The sequence below is a fragment of the Nuphar pumila genome, chromosome 6, assembly GCF_984573655.1.
Source record: "Nuphar pumila chromosome 6, dmNupPumi1.hap1.1, whole genome shotgun sequence".
Lineage (NCBI taxonomy): Eukaryota > Viridiplantae > Streptophyta > Magnoliopsida > Nymphaeales > Nymphaeaceae > Nuphar > Nuphar pumila.
Genome location: NC_143254.1, coordinates 912,508 through 932,429, shown reverse-complemented (window position 1 = coordinate 932,429; position 19,922 = coordinate 912,508). Strand labels below are relative to the sequence as shown.

General features: G+C 40.2%; 1 protein-coding gene across 2 annotated transcripts in view; it reads left to right on the top strand.

Moving 5' to 3' along the window:
- Window positions 1–9,372: 9,372 nt before the first annotated feature.
- The window catches only part of LOC149833596 (mediator of RNA polymerase II transcription subunit 33A-like), a 78,627-nt gene continuing 68,077 nt past the window's right edge, over window positions 9,373–19,922 (top strand). The window contains exons 1-3 of one of the 2 annotated variants that reach the window (XM_090010879.1): window positions 9,373–9,726; window positions 9,857–9,919; window positions 10,572–10,904. In XM_090010879.1, the coding sequence (XP_089867005.1) occupies window positions 9,449–9,726; window positions 9,857–9,919; window positions 10,572–10,904 (674 nt within the window). In that variant the 5' untranslated portion in view covers window positions 9,373–9,448. Of the gene's footprint in view, window positions 9,727–9,856; window positions 9,968–10,571; window positions 10,905–19,922 lie in introns of both variants that reach the window. The other variant, XM_090010878.1, reaches the window with a different exon arrangement.

Genomic DNA, 19,922 nt, shown 5'->3' with positions numbered 1-19,922 from the left:
CGGATTCTCGTTGTTGCTTTGTGGACCTCCTCCTTTCTTCCCAACCATGGTGGAGATGAACAAGAGGCATGAATGGAGACGTCTTCATTGGTGCTTTGATACCATGTAAAGTGAAAAAATCTCTTGTATTGTTGTAGAAATCGTTCATGGATTACAATTTACATGATTTTGGCATATATAAAATACAACAAAGAAAACAAAATGCCCTTTTCTATGTAGATGTTATCTCAATCCTAACAAACAGGGAAGTTACAACAAATGAAATCTTTATAACCTAAAATTCAGGTCATAAAATACGTTCTTCCTTCTTGGGATGAAATCACAATAATCTTATTTCATTCATGGGATGAGATTACGATAATATCTGATTGATCAGATCATTTCACCACCTTAAATGATCTGAATGGATTGAACCAAGTAATTCCAAATATCCTCCGATAAGGCAGGTCAATTTTTACTTTAGGGTGTCACTCAGACAACATAGGTTGATTAGAGACATCAAAAGTTTTGATCGTGCCATGCTGCCACTTATTCAAATTAATTTTGGGTTTGCTTTGGGAGATGGTAGTTAGCATGACAGTTGAGGATGAGTTTTAAATTTGGTCAAGCTACTACAACAATGGCTGTTGGGAAGAATGATATTGAGATGGCAAATTATAGAAATGAGTAAGGAGGTGAGACGCTCATACGTAGGGGTGGCAATCGGGTTGGGTCGGCGGGTCATAATACAACACGAACACGACCCGTTTATTAAATGGGTCGGATGTGGAAAACACGAACACGACCCATTTATTAAACAGGTAACCCGACACTACCCATTTAACCCGTTTAATAAATGGGTCGGGTTGACATGACAAGATTACACGACACGGCGACCCGTTTATTAAACGGGTCGACCCAATAACATAGACACGATAACCGACCCGAGTAACCCAAATAACCTGTCTAGTTGGAGGATGAGGAGATTGGCGACGGTAAGGAGGATCCTCTAATGAATCAGATGATGGAGGTAGACGTAGGAGCTGTTGATCATGCTGATAACTCAGCAGGAGTCGAATTCGACAGAAAAATCACCTGATCAGAGGAGGGCGGCCATTGATGTTGACGGAATAGAGAACCATATTGGCAGCAGGGCTACCCGCGTTGCCGAAAGTAAGTCACTGCAGGAGGTGGGAAACCCTCACTGTCTTTGTCATTGTTTTGTCGAGAAGGAGCCGTGAGAGGCAACGATTGAGAAGGACATCCTCGCCATCGTCGCTCCTCTGAGCTGGAGAGGGTTCGGTCCATCTCGTTCACCGGAGATCACCCGCAGCTTTGACTGCTCTTCTCCCTCTCTCTCTCATTTTCTCAGAGAAACGAAAAGGGGAACTCGATTAGGGTTTTCTTTTCATTTTTACTTGTAAGCATTTATTTAAAAGAAATAATTTCATTTTTTTTGCTGAATCTTTTTGAAAATTCTAGATCGTCTCATATATTATTAATAGATTGTCCCGAATAACACAATTAGAAACACAAAAACGGGTTGCAGGTTGACAGGTTCGTGTAAACGGGTTGACCCGCCTGCCTAACCCATTTATTAAACGGGTCAAACGGGTTGGCATACCCCTAACACGAACATGACCCGTTTAATAAACGGATTAGGCAGGTCGACCCGTTTACGACACGAACCCGTTTAAGCCAAACCCTAACCAGGCTAAGAAGGGGGTTGGCGGGTCAGGTCAGATTTTGCCACCCCTACTCATGCGTCTGTATTTTCATTAAAAACAATATTAATAACCACCGGCTCATATTCAAATTTTCCAAGACAATAAACTTCCTCCAACTCTCAAATTTTCCAAAACCATGAATCTAAGGGTAACCCCATTTTTCTTATAAGAATATGAGAAAATGTACAGATTTTGCTGAAACTTTGGTAGCTTCACAGCTGTGTCACGACTCACATGTATACTCCAACATACCTCGGGGTGGCCTCCCCAGCCATTCTTCGTTTCATGCAATTTTCATGGGAAAGTACTGAGTTGACAATCCTGATGTAAAAACAAACATCAAATCATTAGGGTAAGAAAGTGCTATGCTGGTAGAAGTGGGCTTCAATTTTCTTATCACCTACCACATTTTACCGTACCTCTCTCATACGACATGAAAAGGCTGAGCTGACAGTTTTTTTTTAATTTGTGTCCATTCCATGTAAAGCCTTTTCTTTACGTAAAAAGGAAACAAATGAGTCCTTTAGTGGGAAAATTACTCAAAAATAACACGTCTAATGCTAATATTTTTTCATAATAACCAGGGAAAACCACTTCACATGCTTTTGAATTCAATGGTGCAGAAAACCTAGCTCGCCTTGCCCACTAAGGAGTAATTAAGATTCAATCACCCATGGGTTTTCACGAGAGTTTTACTTCCATGTTTCTTAGCTTATCCAAAGCAGTGACAAAAGTTGGTCTCCAGGCTCCATCACAGTAATTCAGAGTACCATATATTGACATGATCATAATTTTAGAAACTTGTGGTACCCGTTACTTTTTTCTTGTGCAGTCCCATGAGTTCACAACTCAGTTTGTTAAGAACTTATGTTTAAATAGTCTCTCAAAACAAATGATACTGAGGTGCGTTTGGATAAGCTTAATTACAGTTATAGAAAGTTGTGAAAGTGAACCACAACTTCTTACTTTTTTTCTTACATTCACATAAATTCAAGACCCATGTTATCGATAAAATGCATTTACATTAGTTATCGATAAATCCAAATGCATAGTTAGCTGCATTTGAATAAATTTGTGAGGATTGTCGACCATGAGGCCCATGTCTGGATCATTGAAAATGGAAATGTGTAGAGTGGCGTCAGAGACGTTATTTTTTAAAAAGCAGGACCAATACAAGTTTTTCAACCGTGGCTAGAGTTATCACCTACAAAAACAGCAAACAGATTTTTTAGAAATTGTGGATCCCATGACACTTTGAAATGTTGGCATCCAAAATTTCTAGAGACAATCGTTAAACAGGATTCTTTCTAACACATTTTTGTGGGACATGGTAAAAATGGCTGAAAAACAAGAGTCGCGCATGTAAAAAGTGGTAACATACTTGACTAGTCTTGTATTGAATCATAGCTCACAGGTTTTGAAATGGAAAACACGTACGTGCCCCAAAATCACGTTAACCTGGCTGCCAAAAACCATGCATGCGCGCTGAATCACATATGATATGAGAGCCGGGGGTCGTCGCTGGTGGAGAATAAGCCCATCGCCGGTGGAAAACTCGCAGTCTAATGAAAATGAATAACTGCGGGTTGTCTAGTAGGAGCAGTGACCACCTTGTGTTGGGACGATGCAAGTTTAAATCTCAATAATAAGATTCAAGGTTGTATATAACTGGTGGGGTGAGCTTGTTTCCTTGCGACCTACTTTGTACAATTGTGTCTTAAAGTTTGTTTTGCTTTGCTTGAGTCTTGATGTAAAGTATCGAGTCATTTGTAACTTTTTTCAGGTCACCCATGTACTTTGGTTCAGGTTGAAAAAAAAACACCCTTAAGGGTCAGCACGTAGAACTGAACTTTAACGAGCCTTCGGGCAAAAATGTGAATGAATGTAAATGTGAAGAGCTTTCTTTCTTTTTTTCACCCTCGTTGTAATTGCTTCCGAGTAATTGCTATTTCTCTCCTCTCTATTCTCTCGCTTTCTTACACTTTCAGTTGTCAAAGTTTTTGTTGTTGCAAATGAATGACTGAAAGGATTGCGACAATTAGGAAGGATCGTCATACCGTGCTGGCCTATTGAAAAAGTAGGTTCATGAAAAGTAGTACCAGAACCCGTTCTCGAGCTAGGAAAGGGATTCAAGAGTCGGTGTCGAGAGACATGCTGACAAACCATGATTTGTGAGCAAGATATCATGGCGCACTGTTACAACTTGCAGAACACCAAATGAAAGGTAGTTGTCGAGGCTGAGGAGATGGATTCATTTTGGGGCCATGAGCAAATGACTCCGACAGTCAATAGACTTGTGGTTGATGTGACTTCGCACAAGGAAGCGATTTCACATGCAGTTGACTCATTCAGAGGACTAGATGATGAGGTGATGAAGCTACGAGAACAGGTAAATATGTTAATGAGACAAGTTACTTTGCTGACTACGACAGTGACCACCCTACAGACTGAAGTTGAGGAGCTTCAGTTGAAGAATCACACTCTACAACGGACAATTACCCTTAATGGTGAAAATGATGATAGGTCATCAAATATAGATGTGTTAAGGTCAGCTAAATTCAATGGTTTCAGGGATAGCAAGGCCATAAAAAACTTTTTTGTTCTATGTGAAAGACTACTTAGACATCCAAAATGTATTGGATGAAGTCATCATGGTGAAGGCGGCAACAACTCTACTCGACGAATATGTTATAGCTTGGTGGGGACGGAAGCGCAGTGACATGGAAAGGGGTCAATGTGTGATTGATACATTTGAAGCATTCAAAAGTGTGATACAAAACTACTTTATGACAAGGAATGCACATCAACAAGCTTATCAGATAGTGGCAGAACTCAAGCACACTGGAGTCCTGTAATACTACATCAGGATATTGCAGAAGCTCATGCTAGACGTACCCAATATGCCGGATGAAAATAAATTCAACTGGTTTATTGTGGGACTACAACCTTGGGCACAGTCCGAAGTGAAAATGAACAATCTCTAAACTTTGGAAGATGCGTATGTGACAGTCGAGCGACTAATGGATACACAACGCAAGTCATTCACTCCATCGACTAAGGCTAGGCAGAAGCCCAACCACGGAGACAAGAAAGAAAATATGCGCGACAATAAAGGTGAATTGTCGATCCAGCACCATTCTGACAAGAAGCATAATTATAGAAAGCACAATAATAACAACAACAAAGGGTCGATTGTGACTTGTTGGTTGTGTGGTGAGAGACATATTGTCAGGCAATGTTCAAAGTACCTCGTGAAGGACGACGGGCATGCCAATATAGTGCAGGCGGAGCGTAGTGATGCAAAGGTCATGCAACCAAGGATGGAAGTCATGCAGACGATCAACGCAGTTAGAAGTTGTGCTGCCGAGAGCATGCCAGTTAGAAAAGAGTTCATGTATCTGAAAGTCATTACAAATAGAAAGTCTACTACGACAATAGTAGACATCGGGGCCATGCATAACTTCGTATTGCAGGAAGAGGTGGGGCGTTTGGGCTTGAAGCCTGAGCCAAAGCAAAGGACCCTTAAGACGGTGAACTTTGAGGTCAAGCCAATCATTGGTGAAGCAATGGACGTGGCTATCCAAATTGGGAGTTGGGCCGGCAAAGCCAACTTTTTAGTGGTGTCCCTAAACGACTTCAGAATGATTTTGGGCATGAAGTTTCTTCGCAGCCTGGATGTGATGTTGCTGCCAAAGTTCAACTCGTTGACAATCATGGGGATAAACTTTTTACACACGGTATAATGCCTTATTCTTTGAGGTAAGTCTTCAATGCTATCTGCTATGCAATTGAAGAAGGGTGTCAAGCGTGGAGATCAAACATTCTTAGTCATTGTGCGCACCGAAGAAGAGAAAGTGAAAGCAGTAGTGTCGTCGACCCTTACCTCACTATTGGATGAGTGTTGGGAAGTGATACCTTCGAAACTGACGAAGCGTCTGTCACCGAGATGCAAGGTTGACTACAAGTTAGAGTTGACCCCTAGAGAAAAGCTTCCTACCATAATTTCTTATCGCATGAGGTCAGCTGAATTGAAAGAGTTGCGCAGGCAACTGGATGACATATTAGAGACAGGCATTATTCGGCCTTCTGAAGCACCCTTTGACACTCCAGTACTCTTCCAAGTGAAGCATGATGGCTCCAAACGAGTATATATAGATTATCATGCGTTGAACAAGGTCACAATGAAAAACAAGTATTTGTTGACACTAATAGCGGACTTGTTTGACCAGCTAAGCAGTGCCCGTGTCGTTTCAAAGCTAGATCTGTAATCGAGTTATTGGTAAGTGAGGATTGCTGACGGTGATGAGCCCAAGATGACTTGTATCACTCGCTATGGTGCCTACTATTTTTTAGTGATGTCATTCGAGTTGACTAATGATATGACCATATTCACGATATTGATGAACAAGATCTTCTACCCTTACTTAGATAAGTTCATGGTAATTTATCTCGACGACATCGTGATTTACAATAGCATTATGGAGGAACATGTTGGGCACTTGCGAATAGTGTTCCTGGTGTTGAAGAAGAATGACATCTATGTCAAGCGAGAAAAGTATATTTTCGGCGAGGAGAAGATGAGTTTCATTAGCCACGTCGTAGGCTGTGGTTTACTGCGTATGAACGGGCAGAAGATAAGAGTCATCTAAGAATGAAATCTGTCAACCAAAGTGCTAGAATTGCGATTATTCTTTGGCTTGGCCAAATATTATCGATGATTCATCGAAGGTTACTCCCTCATTGTTGCGCCCCTCACAGATTTGCTAAAAAAGAATCAGGTATGGCTCTGGACAGGAATCTGCCAAGACGCCTTTGATGACTTGAAGAAGGCCCTGGTAAGAGAACCAGTATTACGACTGCCAGACTACTCTAAACCCTTTAAAATTCGCACAAATGCTTCAGACTTTGCCATCGATAGAGTTATTATGCAAGAGGGTCATCTAATTGCCTATGAGAGTCGAAAGCTAAAGGATGCAGAGATGTACTACATAATGCACGAGCATGGAATGATGGTCATCATGCACTGCCTCAGGACCTGGCGGCACTATCTTCTAGGTGCCCAATTCATCGTCAAGACGAACAACATCGCTATGAGCTATTTTCAGACGCAAAAGAAGTTGACACCCAAGCAAGCTCGATGGTAAATGTTTCTAGTTGAGTTCGACTTCGCTTTAGACTATAAGGTGGGAAAGACCAATGTTATTGTTGATGCCTTGTATTGCAAGGCAGAACTGGCAGAGCCTTCTGACGTTTACTTGGAGTGCGCATTGCTGGACCACATCCATGAAGGAATACAATAGGATATAAAAGTGCAACACCTTGTCTCTTTAGCGCAAGCAAGAAAGACTCGATGATTCTGGCTATGGGACGACCTCTTCGTGACTAAAGGGGGATGCATCTTCGTGCCACAATGGGAAAACCTTCACCGTAAATTGCTTAAAGAGTGCCATGATACTTTATGGGCAGGCCATCTATGTCAGGAGCAGACCTCAACACTCTTTGAGCGTGGTTATTATTGACCGCAAATGAGAGACGATATGGAGTTGTATGTGCGAACGTGCCTCGTCTGCCAGCAAGACAAGGGGACCAATCAGAAGACTGTCAGCCTCCTTGAGCCTCTACTTATCTTACAACATCTTTGTAAAATTATTTTTATGGACTTCATTGTTAGCTTGCCGATGATAGATGGCTTCAACTCCATCCTAGTGGTAGTAGACCGTTTCTCTAAATATGCCACCTTCATCCAAGCTTGCAGAGAAGACGACAGAGCAGTTAATCAAGCATGTGGTGAAGCACTGGGGTGTACCAAGAAGCATTGCGAGTGATCGTGATGCCTGCTTCATGGATAAATTCTGGTGTGAAGTGTTTCTGTTGCTCAACTTCGATTTGCTATTTTCAATAAGTTTTCACCCACAGACCAATAGGCAGACAAAGCGTATCAACGGACTATTAGAGCAATACCTCCGACACTTTGTTAGCATCAATAAGAAGGATTGGGTAAAACTCCTATACGTGGCCCAATTCTGTTATAATATTAAGAAGAGCGAGTCTTTAGGCTACAACTCGTTCGAGATAGCCATGGGATAACAACTGCTGACTCTGCACACTCTAGCCGCGCAGAAGAAGGAAAAGCCATTATTTGCCTATCAGTTTGTTCGAGATTGACACAAGCAGACCGAACTGACAAAAGCGTTTCTGCACAAAGCAGTCAAGATGATGAAGAAGTAGGCAGACAAGCACCGTCGCTCTGCTGGATTTCGTGTTAGGGACCAGGTGTTGATGAAACTCTACTCGAATTGCATAGGCATCTTTCGTGGATAACATCGTGGACTGATTAGGAAGTACGAGAAACCAATCACCATCACCAAGAAAGTTGGCAACCTAGCATACAAGTTGGACTTGCCTCCAAACTTCAAGGTGTACCCGGTGTTCTACGTGTGCAACATGAAACCGTTCAATGCGAACGAGGAAGATATGAAACATAGCGTGCCATAATGCACTCTTATCTTGCATAGGGTCCCGACAATATAACGGGTCGAGAAGCGTCTCAGCAAGATCTTTTGCCACAAGGTCAATTACTTGAGCGAAGCAAAAAAGTATCTGGTGTAGTAGCAGGAGACAACGAAGCCGACGTGAGAGACAACATTCTGGATGAAGAGCCGCTATCCGGTCAAAGTCAGGGCCTACCACAAAGCAGATGGCGCCAGACTTGAAGTGGGGAGCCTGTTCTCCTGCGACCTACTTTCTATAGTTGTATTTAGAGTCTGGTTTGTTTTGGTTGAGTCTTGATGTAAAGTGTCGAGTCACTTGTAACTTTTTTTGGATCACTCATATATTTTGGTTAAAGTTGAAAAAAATATCCTGAAGGGTTAGCCCATAGATTTGAATTGTAACAAGTCTTCGGGCAAAAAATGTAATCGAATGCAAAATGTGAAGAGCTTTTTTTTGTTGACTCGTATTGTTATTGCTTTGGAGTGATTGCAATTTCTCTCTTTCGTTCTCTCACTGTCTTGCACCTTTAGTTGTTAGTTTTCATTGCTGCAAGCGAGTAACCGAATGGCTTGGGAAGCTTGTGACATAGCTTGCTTATTTTTTTTTAAAAGAAACTCCAGGTCTCACTAGGGATGGCAGTGGGGCGGGGCGAGGGACAAGGTTTCCACCCCCGCCCCGCCTCAAAATTTTATCCTCCACCCCGCCCCGCCTCCGCGGCGGGGATGGATTTTATCCTCCACCCCCGCCTCCATCCCCGTTTCATACCCTTCATCCCCGGTCCAAACGGGGATGAGGCGGGGCAGGGCGGGGATATTACGGGGAAAAGTGGTCGGGGCGGGGTTGGGGCGGGGATTAGGCGGGGATCGTGGCGGGGACGGGGCAGGGCGGGGAAAAGTGCACGTCCACCCCCGCCCCGCCTCCGCGGCGGGGATGGATTTTATCCTCCACCCCCGCCTCCATCCCCGTTTCATACCCTTCATCCCCGGTCCAAACGGGGCGAGGCGGGGCGGGGCCCCGCTTTCCCCCGGTCCACTGCCATCCCTAGGTCTCACGACAAAATCGGGACGAAAAGTCTTGGGCGACGTTTTGTCACGCAAGGCAACCGAATGCCGCCTATAGATCCCAGCATCCCTACTGGCTACTGTACATAAAAATTAGCCAGTTCTGTCATCTGTGCAGGGACGCGGCAAGACTTTGCCTGCCTTTGGATTTGGGCATTTCTGTTCCGGGCTCTCCAGGCGGGAAGGAAAATGGAGAACGACGCCCAACAGCGGCGGTCTCTGTCTCTGATGGCGGAGCTGGTAAAGTCCTCTCAGGAGCGGAAGGACGCTCCCTTAACGTGGGCCATAGAGACGAGCAAGCTGCTGCAGGAGACGGGCGGGGGGCTCCCTTCGCTGGAGCTGGGGCAAGCCCTAGTCTCCCACCTCTGCTGGGACAACAACAACCCTCTCGTCTGGAAGTTCATCGACCAGGCAATCAGTTCCCGACTCGTCTCCTCTCTCCACATCCTTTCTCTCCTCTCCTCGAGGTTTTCCCCCTATCCTCCTCCTCCTCTTCTTCTTCTCTCTTTCCCTCTCCCTATCGATAGAAATGACACCCTTATTAGCGATGGATCCTTCTTCTTCTTTTGTATACTGATATGATGGGTTGGATTTCAGGGTGATTCCTCAGAGGTGGAATCAACCGGAGGCGTACCGGCTTTATCTGGAGCTTCTCATCAGGTACGCCTTCTCTCATACCGCGAAGGACGGCGTTCATTACAGAGAAAAGTACGCCACTCCTCCTCCTCCCCCCTCTTCTTATTCTTCTTCTTGAGCTGTTTCTAATTGTTTTCTTGTTTATATTGGTGAGTTTTTTGAGTGATGCATGCCACCTGTGCGTTTGATGTGATCATATGGTTTCATATTAGTTGCAAACAGAAACTGCTTAGACGTCTTATTGCCGGGTCTCTATCGTTGAGGATCAATTTAGATTGTGCTAATCTCTGGTCAGTGTTATGTTCATTCCGATTATTACTGCATGAAAGAATGGAACGGTTTTGGTCGTCGAAGCATAATGTACCACTAAATGGAAATTGTCTTCCTAATCATTGTCATCGTCGCGATTTCAGTTTGATATCGTGTAAAAGAACTTGGAATGATAATACGGTTCTTGGGCCTCCTAATGTCATCCATATTTGTGATGGATAGCAACGAGGCAGTTGCTGGATTGCCCGTAATTACAAATCTACGAGACTAGTGCAACTCTTATTTCCATGAATTGTACTAAGCCAATAAGATTGCTCTTGGTTCTCTATGGTAGCAGAAATGTATTGGTATTGCCTTTCTTGTTGGTAAGCTTTTAATTTTGCGTTGATCTTATATCCTTTTTTAGGTTGTTAAAATCTATCGATGACAACCTCCAACTTTCACTCGCATTTGGTCTTGATATCGTGGACCTGGGGCAAGCAGCAGTTTTGTTTATTTTTCATGTTGTGAGTACCTTGGTCAATTGTTCGTTGGATGATTGGGGATTTCATGCTGCCTATGTTGAGAAACAGGGGAACATGTATATGGATGTCGACATGAAAGAAAAGTTGGACGATGGAAATCATGAACACCGTGACCAGCTGCGTAAAGCTAATGCTTTTATGGCATTGGAGGTGGTTGAAAAGCTCACAGAGAATAAGAAGGCCATAGTTATCATCCGACTTGTGCATCGGAATATGTTGTGCCCTTTCCTATTTAATGTTGCTTATTACTATTCCTTTTATATTTTCTTTGATTTTTAGTTTTCTGGTACTATGTTCAATTTCTGATTGCTTACTGGGATATTTGGCAATTCAGTCTTTCATTTTTCTCCTTTTGTCTGCTTGTGCTGGATGGGTGAGTCTACTTTTCAGTGTAAATGCTAACTGATCCCATTGAAATAGTACCGTTGTTTCTAACTAGTATATCTATCTTAAATTCTCTATTCTGCCTATGGGTTTTTTGGCATTATTGCTTGTGCAGTCTCATGTACCAGGAATATCTTATGAATTATAGCTCATTTTAATGATAGCTACTAAACATCAATGAATCATATTGCTTCCATCATATAACTTCATTTAGCAACTTTTATGCTTCCAACATGTGGTCTTTCAGCTGTTAGGTTGAGCAGAAATTTGGCTTATTGAATTTTTTGTGGGGTTGATGTCATGTTGAGGATTCTTGACCGCTCACATGCTAGCTTAGTTTCCGGAGAGTTTTGTATGAAATTGTCTGACCCCTTTATTTCTAGTTAGCATAGTATGTTTATTTTGAGTGCTTTTGGTTGTTCCTTTCCCAGGGTTTCTTTGGAGTACCCTATGAAATGGAAAGATTTGTTGTCAGAAGGACTTGATATTTATTAGAAATAACAGATCCACATTTCTTATAGTTTTCGGGCTTGAAAATGTATTGCTTCAACCTGACTATGGACAAGCTGAAAAATAGTGACCTTTATCTGAAACCTTAATGTACAAGTTCATTCATTTGTGCCTTTTCCACAACTTTACCAGGTGGAATATCACTTTTGTTACATAATGCACATGGACATGGAATTCCCAAAAGGCATATAACTTCTTGCTAATCTCCATGTGAGAAAGCATTTTTCACATCTTGTGATGTAGAGATTGCATGTGGCAAGAACAAGCAGAACCAAATGAGACTCATAACTAGCATGATATTTATTGGCAATCTATCCAACATCTTAACGCATACTTGGCAACTAGTCTAATCTTGTCCCGTTTTACAATTCTATCTACCATAAGCTTTACCTTGTGCGGCTTATAGCTTTCTTCATTGGAAGAATTCTAGTCATCTCTCTATTATTCTTTTTTATCCAAGCTCTTCACCTCATTTATCATGGCTTCTTGTCACTTAGGGTCTTTAGTGGCTTCCCTTACATCCTTCGATGCAGAGGTAGAATCACAGCAGAAATGAAAACACTAGACTTGGATAAAGAGTGATCAAGACAGTGTATTGGATATGATGTGCATATTTTCTTCTTTCTGTGTAATGCAATGGGAAGATTGAGATCTACGCATACCTAAATATAGGTAGTGTTTGTGGAAGTTCCTTCCCTTCTAGTTGAGGTCTTCAACTCCTCTTCATTGCCTATTATTTTGTCATTGTATAATATAGGCATGGTAGTATTGAGCCACTAGGGTATGTTGGCAAGCAAGCTTCACATTTTCTTTCTAGCTTCATCTCATTTGTAGTTGGGAAATAAGAGTTACACCAAAGAATGCCTATCCGTAGGCATATGTTTCTTTGTAGACATAGGGCCGTGGTGTCGATGGTAAGGGAGGGTCTTTTTTGTCTATAGCTAGTTTGACCAGGTTCGGCCATGAGTTTGTCTAGGTTAGTTTGGTTGACTGTCATGTATACAATGTTATAAGGGTAGTTCAATGACTTCAATCATAAAATAATGTTACACCCATGAAGTTAACAAAAGGAGTCGGGCCCGACTATTAGGCCTCATTCTTGGTGCCCCAAAAAACATGGGTGTGTGGGGGTGCATATATATATATGTATATATATATGAGTGGTTGGTTCCTCCTATCGAGGTAGGAGGATATTGGCAATTTTAATTTTCTTTCTTTCTCTCTCTCTCTCTATATATATGTAAAATTTTCTGTTCTTTTTTTTGAAATTTGACTTTCAGATGAGATCTACATGTTCTATTTAGTAGGAATTATCTTCTACATCATCCAATTACCACATGTGAACAAGTCTTTTAAGGCTTCAAAAATCAATGGTCTAGAATTTTCATAAACTTCAAAGCTCATAAAATCATGTTTTTTCATAAAAAAAACATGATCCAACAGTCGATTCTTAGCAAATGAATCATGTTGAACACATGTCTGGGGTCTGATTTGCAAAACATGTTTTGGAACATTGAAAATCAGCACTGCTGAATTGATGGTAGGTGAGGGTCGGCTGTGTCCATTTTTGGACAGAAATGGACCTGGGTGCAGTTGACTGCACCCGACACAGCAGAAGCCATGTCCAAGTGACCCATCTGCATAGGAGTGTCCGTGTTACATAGCTTTGCTGTTATGCAATAATGGCTATATGCATAAACTGTAAAGTACAATCACCATACACAAGTTTTGACATAGCTAGTTGGTCAAGCATGTGCAAATCATATCAACCTTCAAAATCTTAGTGCTATCACCATAGAGCAAAAACTAAGTCACAGGGACTCGGCTAAAAGGTCGATGCACCCGCGTCGCCAGTACCCGACACAGGTGCGGCTTCGGATACGGGGCAGACACGGTCAACGCACTGGGGCCGAGTCCATCCACATTTTGGACTCGGTCAACTTTGACTGAGTCTATTTTTGTTCATTTATTAAAATTAATTTTGGACTCGGTCAATTTTGACCAAGTCTATTTGTGTCCATTTATGATTGTTATATATATATATTGTTATATATATATATTTTGTCAACTTTGACCGGTCAACTTATTGCTTTAAAATTTACAATCTTATTATTGTTATATATATATATATATATATATATATATATATATATAGCCGTGTCCCCGTGTCCAAAACTTTTGAAATTGCTCCGTACCTGTACCCGCACCCATGTGACATAGAGCAAAAACTATTTGATATAAATTTAGACTCAATTTTCTATCAATTTATCATCAAAGAAGCCTGCTCATTTTTAAATATTTAATTTGATATCTTGGAGATAACTGTTCTGTTTGCTTTATGTTAAGAGCTATGTCACATAGGTGCGGGTGCGGCGATGTGGCACTTTAAAAAACCTTGGGTGCAGGGAGGGTATATATGTATAATTTTTAACAGTTTTAAGTTAACACCAAGGTTTTAAAATCCAGTGACTTGGGACTCGACTCGTTCTTTATTGACTCGTGACTCAGCGGGTCTACTCGGTGACTCGGACCGGGTTTTGTTAACTTTTGATTTTAAAAGAAAAACAATATATAATTTGTCTCAAACCATGTTTTTCAGTAAACAAGAGATGATAAACTCATATACAGGCTCTATGATGCATCATGCAACAGTATGGTGGGCTTGATGAAGATATTACTAGTAAGATGAGTTCGATAGATTAAATATTGACAAGCTAGTGGAGTGTTATGTGATGGACGAACACTTTTATGATTGCAAGAATGTTTCCAAGATTGTTGTAATACCAACATTCTTACATGGTGCCCAATGTTGAGAGAATTTCTGTTATAGAGATGTGTATAGTAGGATGAATGTATAAAATAACAAAGGACATAAATGAATGCATTAGAAGACACTTAAGAGTACTGACAATAACAAAAAAAGAAGGTTGTTGCTTAGGATGGTTTGGACATGTTCCACAGAGACTTGTCACAACTTTAATGATACCATGTTAGTGGAAAAGCTAAGAAAAGAGGAAGACCATTAAAGATTTGGAGGGAGGTTGTGAAAAGATACATCAAAGGTTGCATTATGATAGATGTTGTAGCTCGTGATTGGAAGAAATGGAGAAACAAACCTCCTGAAGCCAATCTTCCAGTGTTACTCTATGCATAATATCTATTGTCAGCATGCATTTAATTCTCAAGTTTGCATTTCTAAGTTATCTTTTCAGACTTGTCATCTTATCTTATTCTTAATGCTTATACTAATGAGGGCCAGTTCTTTATATGATTTGAATCAACCGAGTCACCGAGTTGATTCAGCTGCTGAATCATCATATCTTCTCAGACATCATTTAGCAGCATTCTTCCTCTCTTCATTTTATCTTTAACATCTGGTTTTAACTTTAAATTTAATCTGAAAAGAGCACTAATCTAGTTTTACAATATGTCGCCTTAATTTTCCTTTTTCTCGCCTGAGTATTAGAAAGCCAGTAATTCTCTCAATAATATTACAATTTTTTTTTGAAATACCCAAAAAATCAAATTTCAAACATCCCAGAACTCGCCCGAGTCAGCAGTCGAGTCTTCGCAGCCCGAGTTAAGCTTGTCGGGTTCACTCGCTGGAGGGCCGAGCCGAGTCACCGAGTTGACTCGACGAGTTTTAAAACATTGGTTAACACTAATGAAATAAAAGCAATCATCATATATCATCAATTCATCATGCTAGGTTCACCAGTAGGCCTGGGTTCAATTTTGGTGAACTCAACACCAGAGTCGAACCCAACACGCCTGGGTTCGGTTTTGTTGAACCCAAGCCTAGGTTCACCATCTGGTCTAGGTTTAGCCCTTGTGCGAACGAGGGGAGGGGGAAGAAGGAAGAAAAGGAAGAAGAAGAAAGAGAGGAGGAGGAGGAGGAGAAGGAAGAAGAAGAAAGAGAGGAGGAGGAGGAAAAAGAAGAAGAAAGAGAGAGAGAGACTTGTGGCCGTTGTTGTCGTCAAAAGAGGAGTCGGGAAAGCAGAGGGGGGGGGGGGAGTCGTGCCCCCCCCCCCCCCTCACTTTTTTTGGACCAAAATGGACTTGGTCAAAATTGATTGAGTCCATTTTGGACAAATGTAATCTTAGGTGCGGGTTGACAGCCAAATTTCATATTTGCTACACCGGGTGCTACACTCGCGTCGTGTTGCATCAACGCGGGTGCGACGGCCTCTAAGGTGAGTCCATGTGACAGGTTAAGAGTCTAATGCAAGCACTCTGGATATTTATATTTGACATTGAAAACCTCCTCCTTCCGTGTATTGAAACATGCCTCCTATGTCACATGGGTGCGGGTGTGGGGGTGCGGCACTTTCAAAAAACTTGGGTGCGGGGGTGCGACAAAAATATAAAAAAATTATATATATTATATATATTATATATATATATAATTTTTAAGTTTTAACAGTTAACAAATAACAACAATAACACTAATGAAATAAAAAACAATTATCATAATATCATAAATCAATTCATCATCATGAATGCAATAAATCAAATTAACAATCTGCAATTCTATTCTACATCATAAAAACTAACACTACGATTAAATCAACCTAAATATATTATTAGAAACAATCAAATAAGTAAAGCAGAAAAGTTATAAATTATATAGTATACTAACAAAAAAAGCAAAAAATGCATAATTACATACCAAAAGTATATCCTAAATAATGTATATGACGATGAGGTAATTGATCATAATAATTTTCTGCTTCATCATCAAATGCATCATAAAAAGGAAAACTGGACTTAGATAAATCCATGTTTGTAATGTTGAAATCATGCTCTCCCTCTAAGTCACACTCTTCTGGGTTTACATCCCAAAATTTGGATGATCCTTGTTTGCATTATTAAAATTTTTAAACAATTTGAAAATGTTAAATATAAGTATATTTAAATGAAAAAACTAAGAAATAGTCAAATAACTAAGAGAGAAAATTAGTGTTTGTATTCATCATTGGTTCGCGAAAGTAGTCGAAGATTTGAATGAACATATACTAAATCCTCTGCACGCTTGCTGGCGAGTTTGTTTCTTTTCATGTTGTGGATTTGAGAATATGTGCTCCAATTTTTTTCACAACAAGATGAACTAGTAGGTTGAGATAACAATCTCAATGCAAGACGTTGGAGAAGAGGTGTTTTTGATCCAAATGTTGACCACCATGTAATAGGATCTATATTATCCTCCTCTCGAGAGAGTAATGTCTGTCTATATAATCTCGAAGATGCAAAATTTTCAAACTCTTGTGTGACTTGATTTAGAATATGTGATTCTGGATAAAGTCTTGTCATACACATATTTCTATGCCTTGATAGCTCTGTGTCTAAATTTGGAGGGACACGACGAATACCACCTTTCTGCCACTTTTTTTGCATAATATTTTGGATTAAGAGAATGTGCTATGTAATGCAAATGAGTGTTGCTCTTATCCCATCTTCTGACTAAAACTGAATGAATATGGTTAAAAAATTCTGAATCATCCAATGCAGGATTTTTTTCTTCATGCTTGAAAACTACAACTTGTATTTTTTCAATCATATTATCTTACATTTCATAAACTTTGTGAAACATGGGCTCATCCTTATCAACCACTCTCAACATTTCCCAAATAGGTTGTGTAAATTGAAGAAAACATACGACTCTGTCCCAAAATGCATCATCAATAATGAATTTATTAATTTTTTTAGCCTTGACATCATCATCAGCACAATAGAATGTCCAATTCTCATCAGTCACCATGCTAACCAAAGTATTCTTCACTTTCTTAATCTTCTTTACCATCACAATGATGGACGCAAAACGTGTTTCAGTGACCTTCAACAATTTCAGGTCAGAATGTCTATTGAATATAGCATTAGCATGATGATGGTTGATAACAAAATTCCTAATGCTTTTGATATTTTTTTTTAATTCCTCAATCCATGTGTTGGTGAATTTTCTTCTTCTTTGGTGTTGCAGATGCTCTTGAGGGCCGGATTCAAGCTGTGTGCTGTATAGAGAGTCCAAAAAATATGAGGATACTCACTTTCCAAACTCAATGCTGCACTTTTACAAACTGGAGCATTATCTGTGATGATTTGTACTACTTTCTAATCACCCACTTCTTTTATTACTTTTATAAACAACCCGTTCAAATACTCAACATTTTTATATTCTCCAGATGCATCAACTGCTTTCAAGAATACTGGGCCACTAAGCGAAGAAGCAATAAAATTGATTAGTGGACGCCTTTGAATATCTGTCCACCCATCAGAAATAATGAAAACTCTATTTTGCTCCCATGAATATTTTTTAATTTCTAGCAATCTCTCAGCATTTACTCCCTCTTTTGCAAGAAGTGTGGTTCATAGTTTTTCTGAGCTTGGAGGTATATAGCCACTTAAATTACAATTTGCCAAAGAAGTAATTAAATCCTTCCAATAAGGATTTCTAGCTGCATTAAATGGGAGTGAACTAGAATAAAAATACCTCCATATTTTTCTATCCATCTCCTCATTTCCATATGTATTGAATGCTGCTTGTATCGTTCCTCTTCCTCTACTTCCTACATCCACTTTTCTATTTTTTTAAGAATCTTCTTGGTGGCTTAAAAATAATACACTAATTGCACAAGAATCACTCATTGTCTTCCTCTTCTTATGTTCTTTTTGTATTTTCTTGTATTGTTTTCGCATTGCCTCATCAACTCTTCTGCATCCTGAAATGCCATGGCCTGGTATCTTCAACAAATAAGCCTTAACTCTTGTGTAAGACTCAACAAAATTTCTTTCACAGAGCTTGCATCAAAATCTCTTGTTTCCACCACCTTCTTCAGTTTTTGCAAGCTTATCTACATGTGTCCATAGTGCCCCCCATCATCACATGTTGCAGCTAAAGAACTTGAATCAACACTCCCACTACAACTACCAGCAACACTAGCAGCAAAACTCACATGTGGGGATAGGGATGAAGCAAGTCCTTTCCCTTTATCTGACATTTTTGTCCTGAAAACAAAAAAATATTATATTAAAATCAATTATGCACACGATCAAGATTAAAAATATTGAGTGCAAGGTCAATAACATATAGAATAAGTTCTAAAAAATATTGTAGTAGTACGTATAAATAAATACCGAAGGGGTTCTTAAATAAAAACTGCATGTGTACAAGTGTTACCAAAACTGTATGTACATAGGCACTAAAAACACTAAAAACTGCATGTACATGGCATCATCCAAAATACATATACATGTGCACAAAAAGAAAACACACCTACCTCTTCGTTAAAATTAAAACACACATCATAAAAATTGCATGTAAATATACAACAACAATGATGCCAGTACATAGTCTTTTTAGAGGAAACACATATACCTCTACACATACAGGTTTACATAACAGCAGATATACATAGCTAACAAAAAAAAAAAACAAGCAAACAACCTACTGATATGCATGAAAATCCTAACACACAGTATATCAAGATTTACAGGAGCAATGCATACATGCGCAATACAGAGAAACAATTAAATTGCACTTGTGCACAGTAAAATAATGAACAACATATAGGTAAACATGGAATATAGAATTTTTGCTTGAATCCTAAAACCCATTCCAATCCTTATCAAACAGAGTTTTTTTTTTTTGAATTTGAAGTTTTGAACCCTAATGTGAGCATCTGTTAAACAAAGTTTTTTTTTCCCTAAAATCCAACGTGAACCTCTGTAAAAAAAAAAAATCTGATTCTCGTTGCTTTAAAACCCAACGTGAACATCTATAAATAAAACCAGATTTTTCAACACCTAAAATTACAGATTTTTCATTAATCTAAAATGCAAGTTTTGCATCAATTAAAAATACAGATTTTTCATCATCTAAAATACAGATTTTGCATCATCTAAATGAGAGAGAATGAGAGAGAGAGAGAGAATGCGTACCGGAGGTGTTGCTCAAGGTCGTCGCCGGTGTCGGGGTAGGGAGATTGGTTGTCGCTGGCGTTGGGGTCGGGTCGTGTTCGACATCACGGTCGAGTCATCGCACAGTCGAGGTCGGGAGGAGAGGTCTGAAGGAGTGGTCGGGAGGATTAGGGCAAATTTTTTTTGCCCTAATCCTCCTCTCAGCCCTTTATATCGTTTTTTTTTTTAAAGTCCAAACATTGGACATTTTTGACCCTGGGTGTGTTGACCACACCCAGGGTCAGGTTGACCGCACCAGGTGCCGCACCCACATGCACACACGCGTCGTGTCCCGTCGACACATGTGTGACACCTGGTTGGCCGAATCCCTGTGACTTAGCATGCCTCCATTATTATCTTTTTCATATATTTTGAATTCCACCATC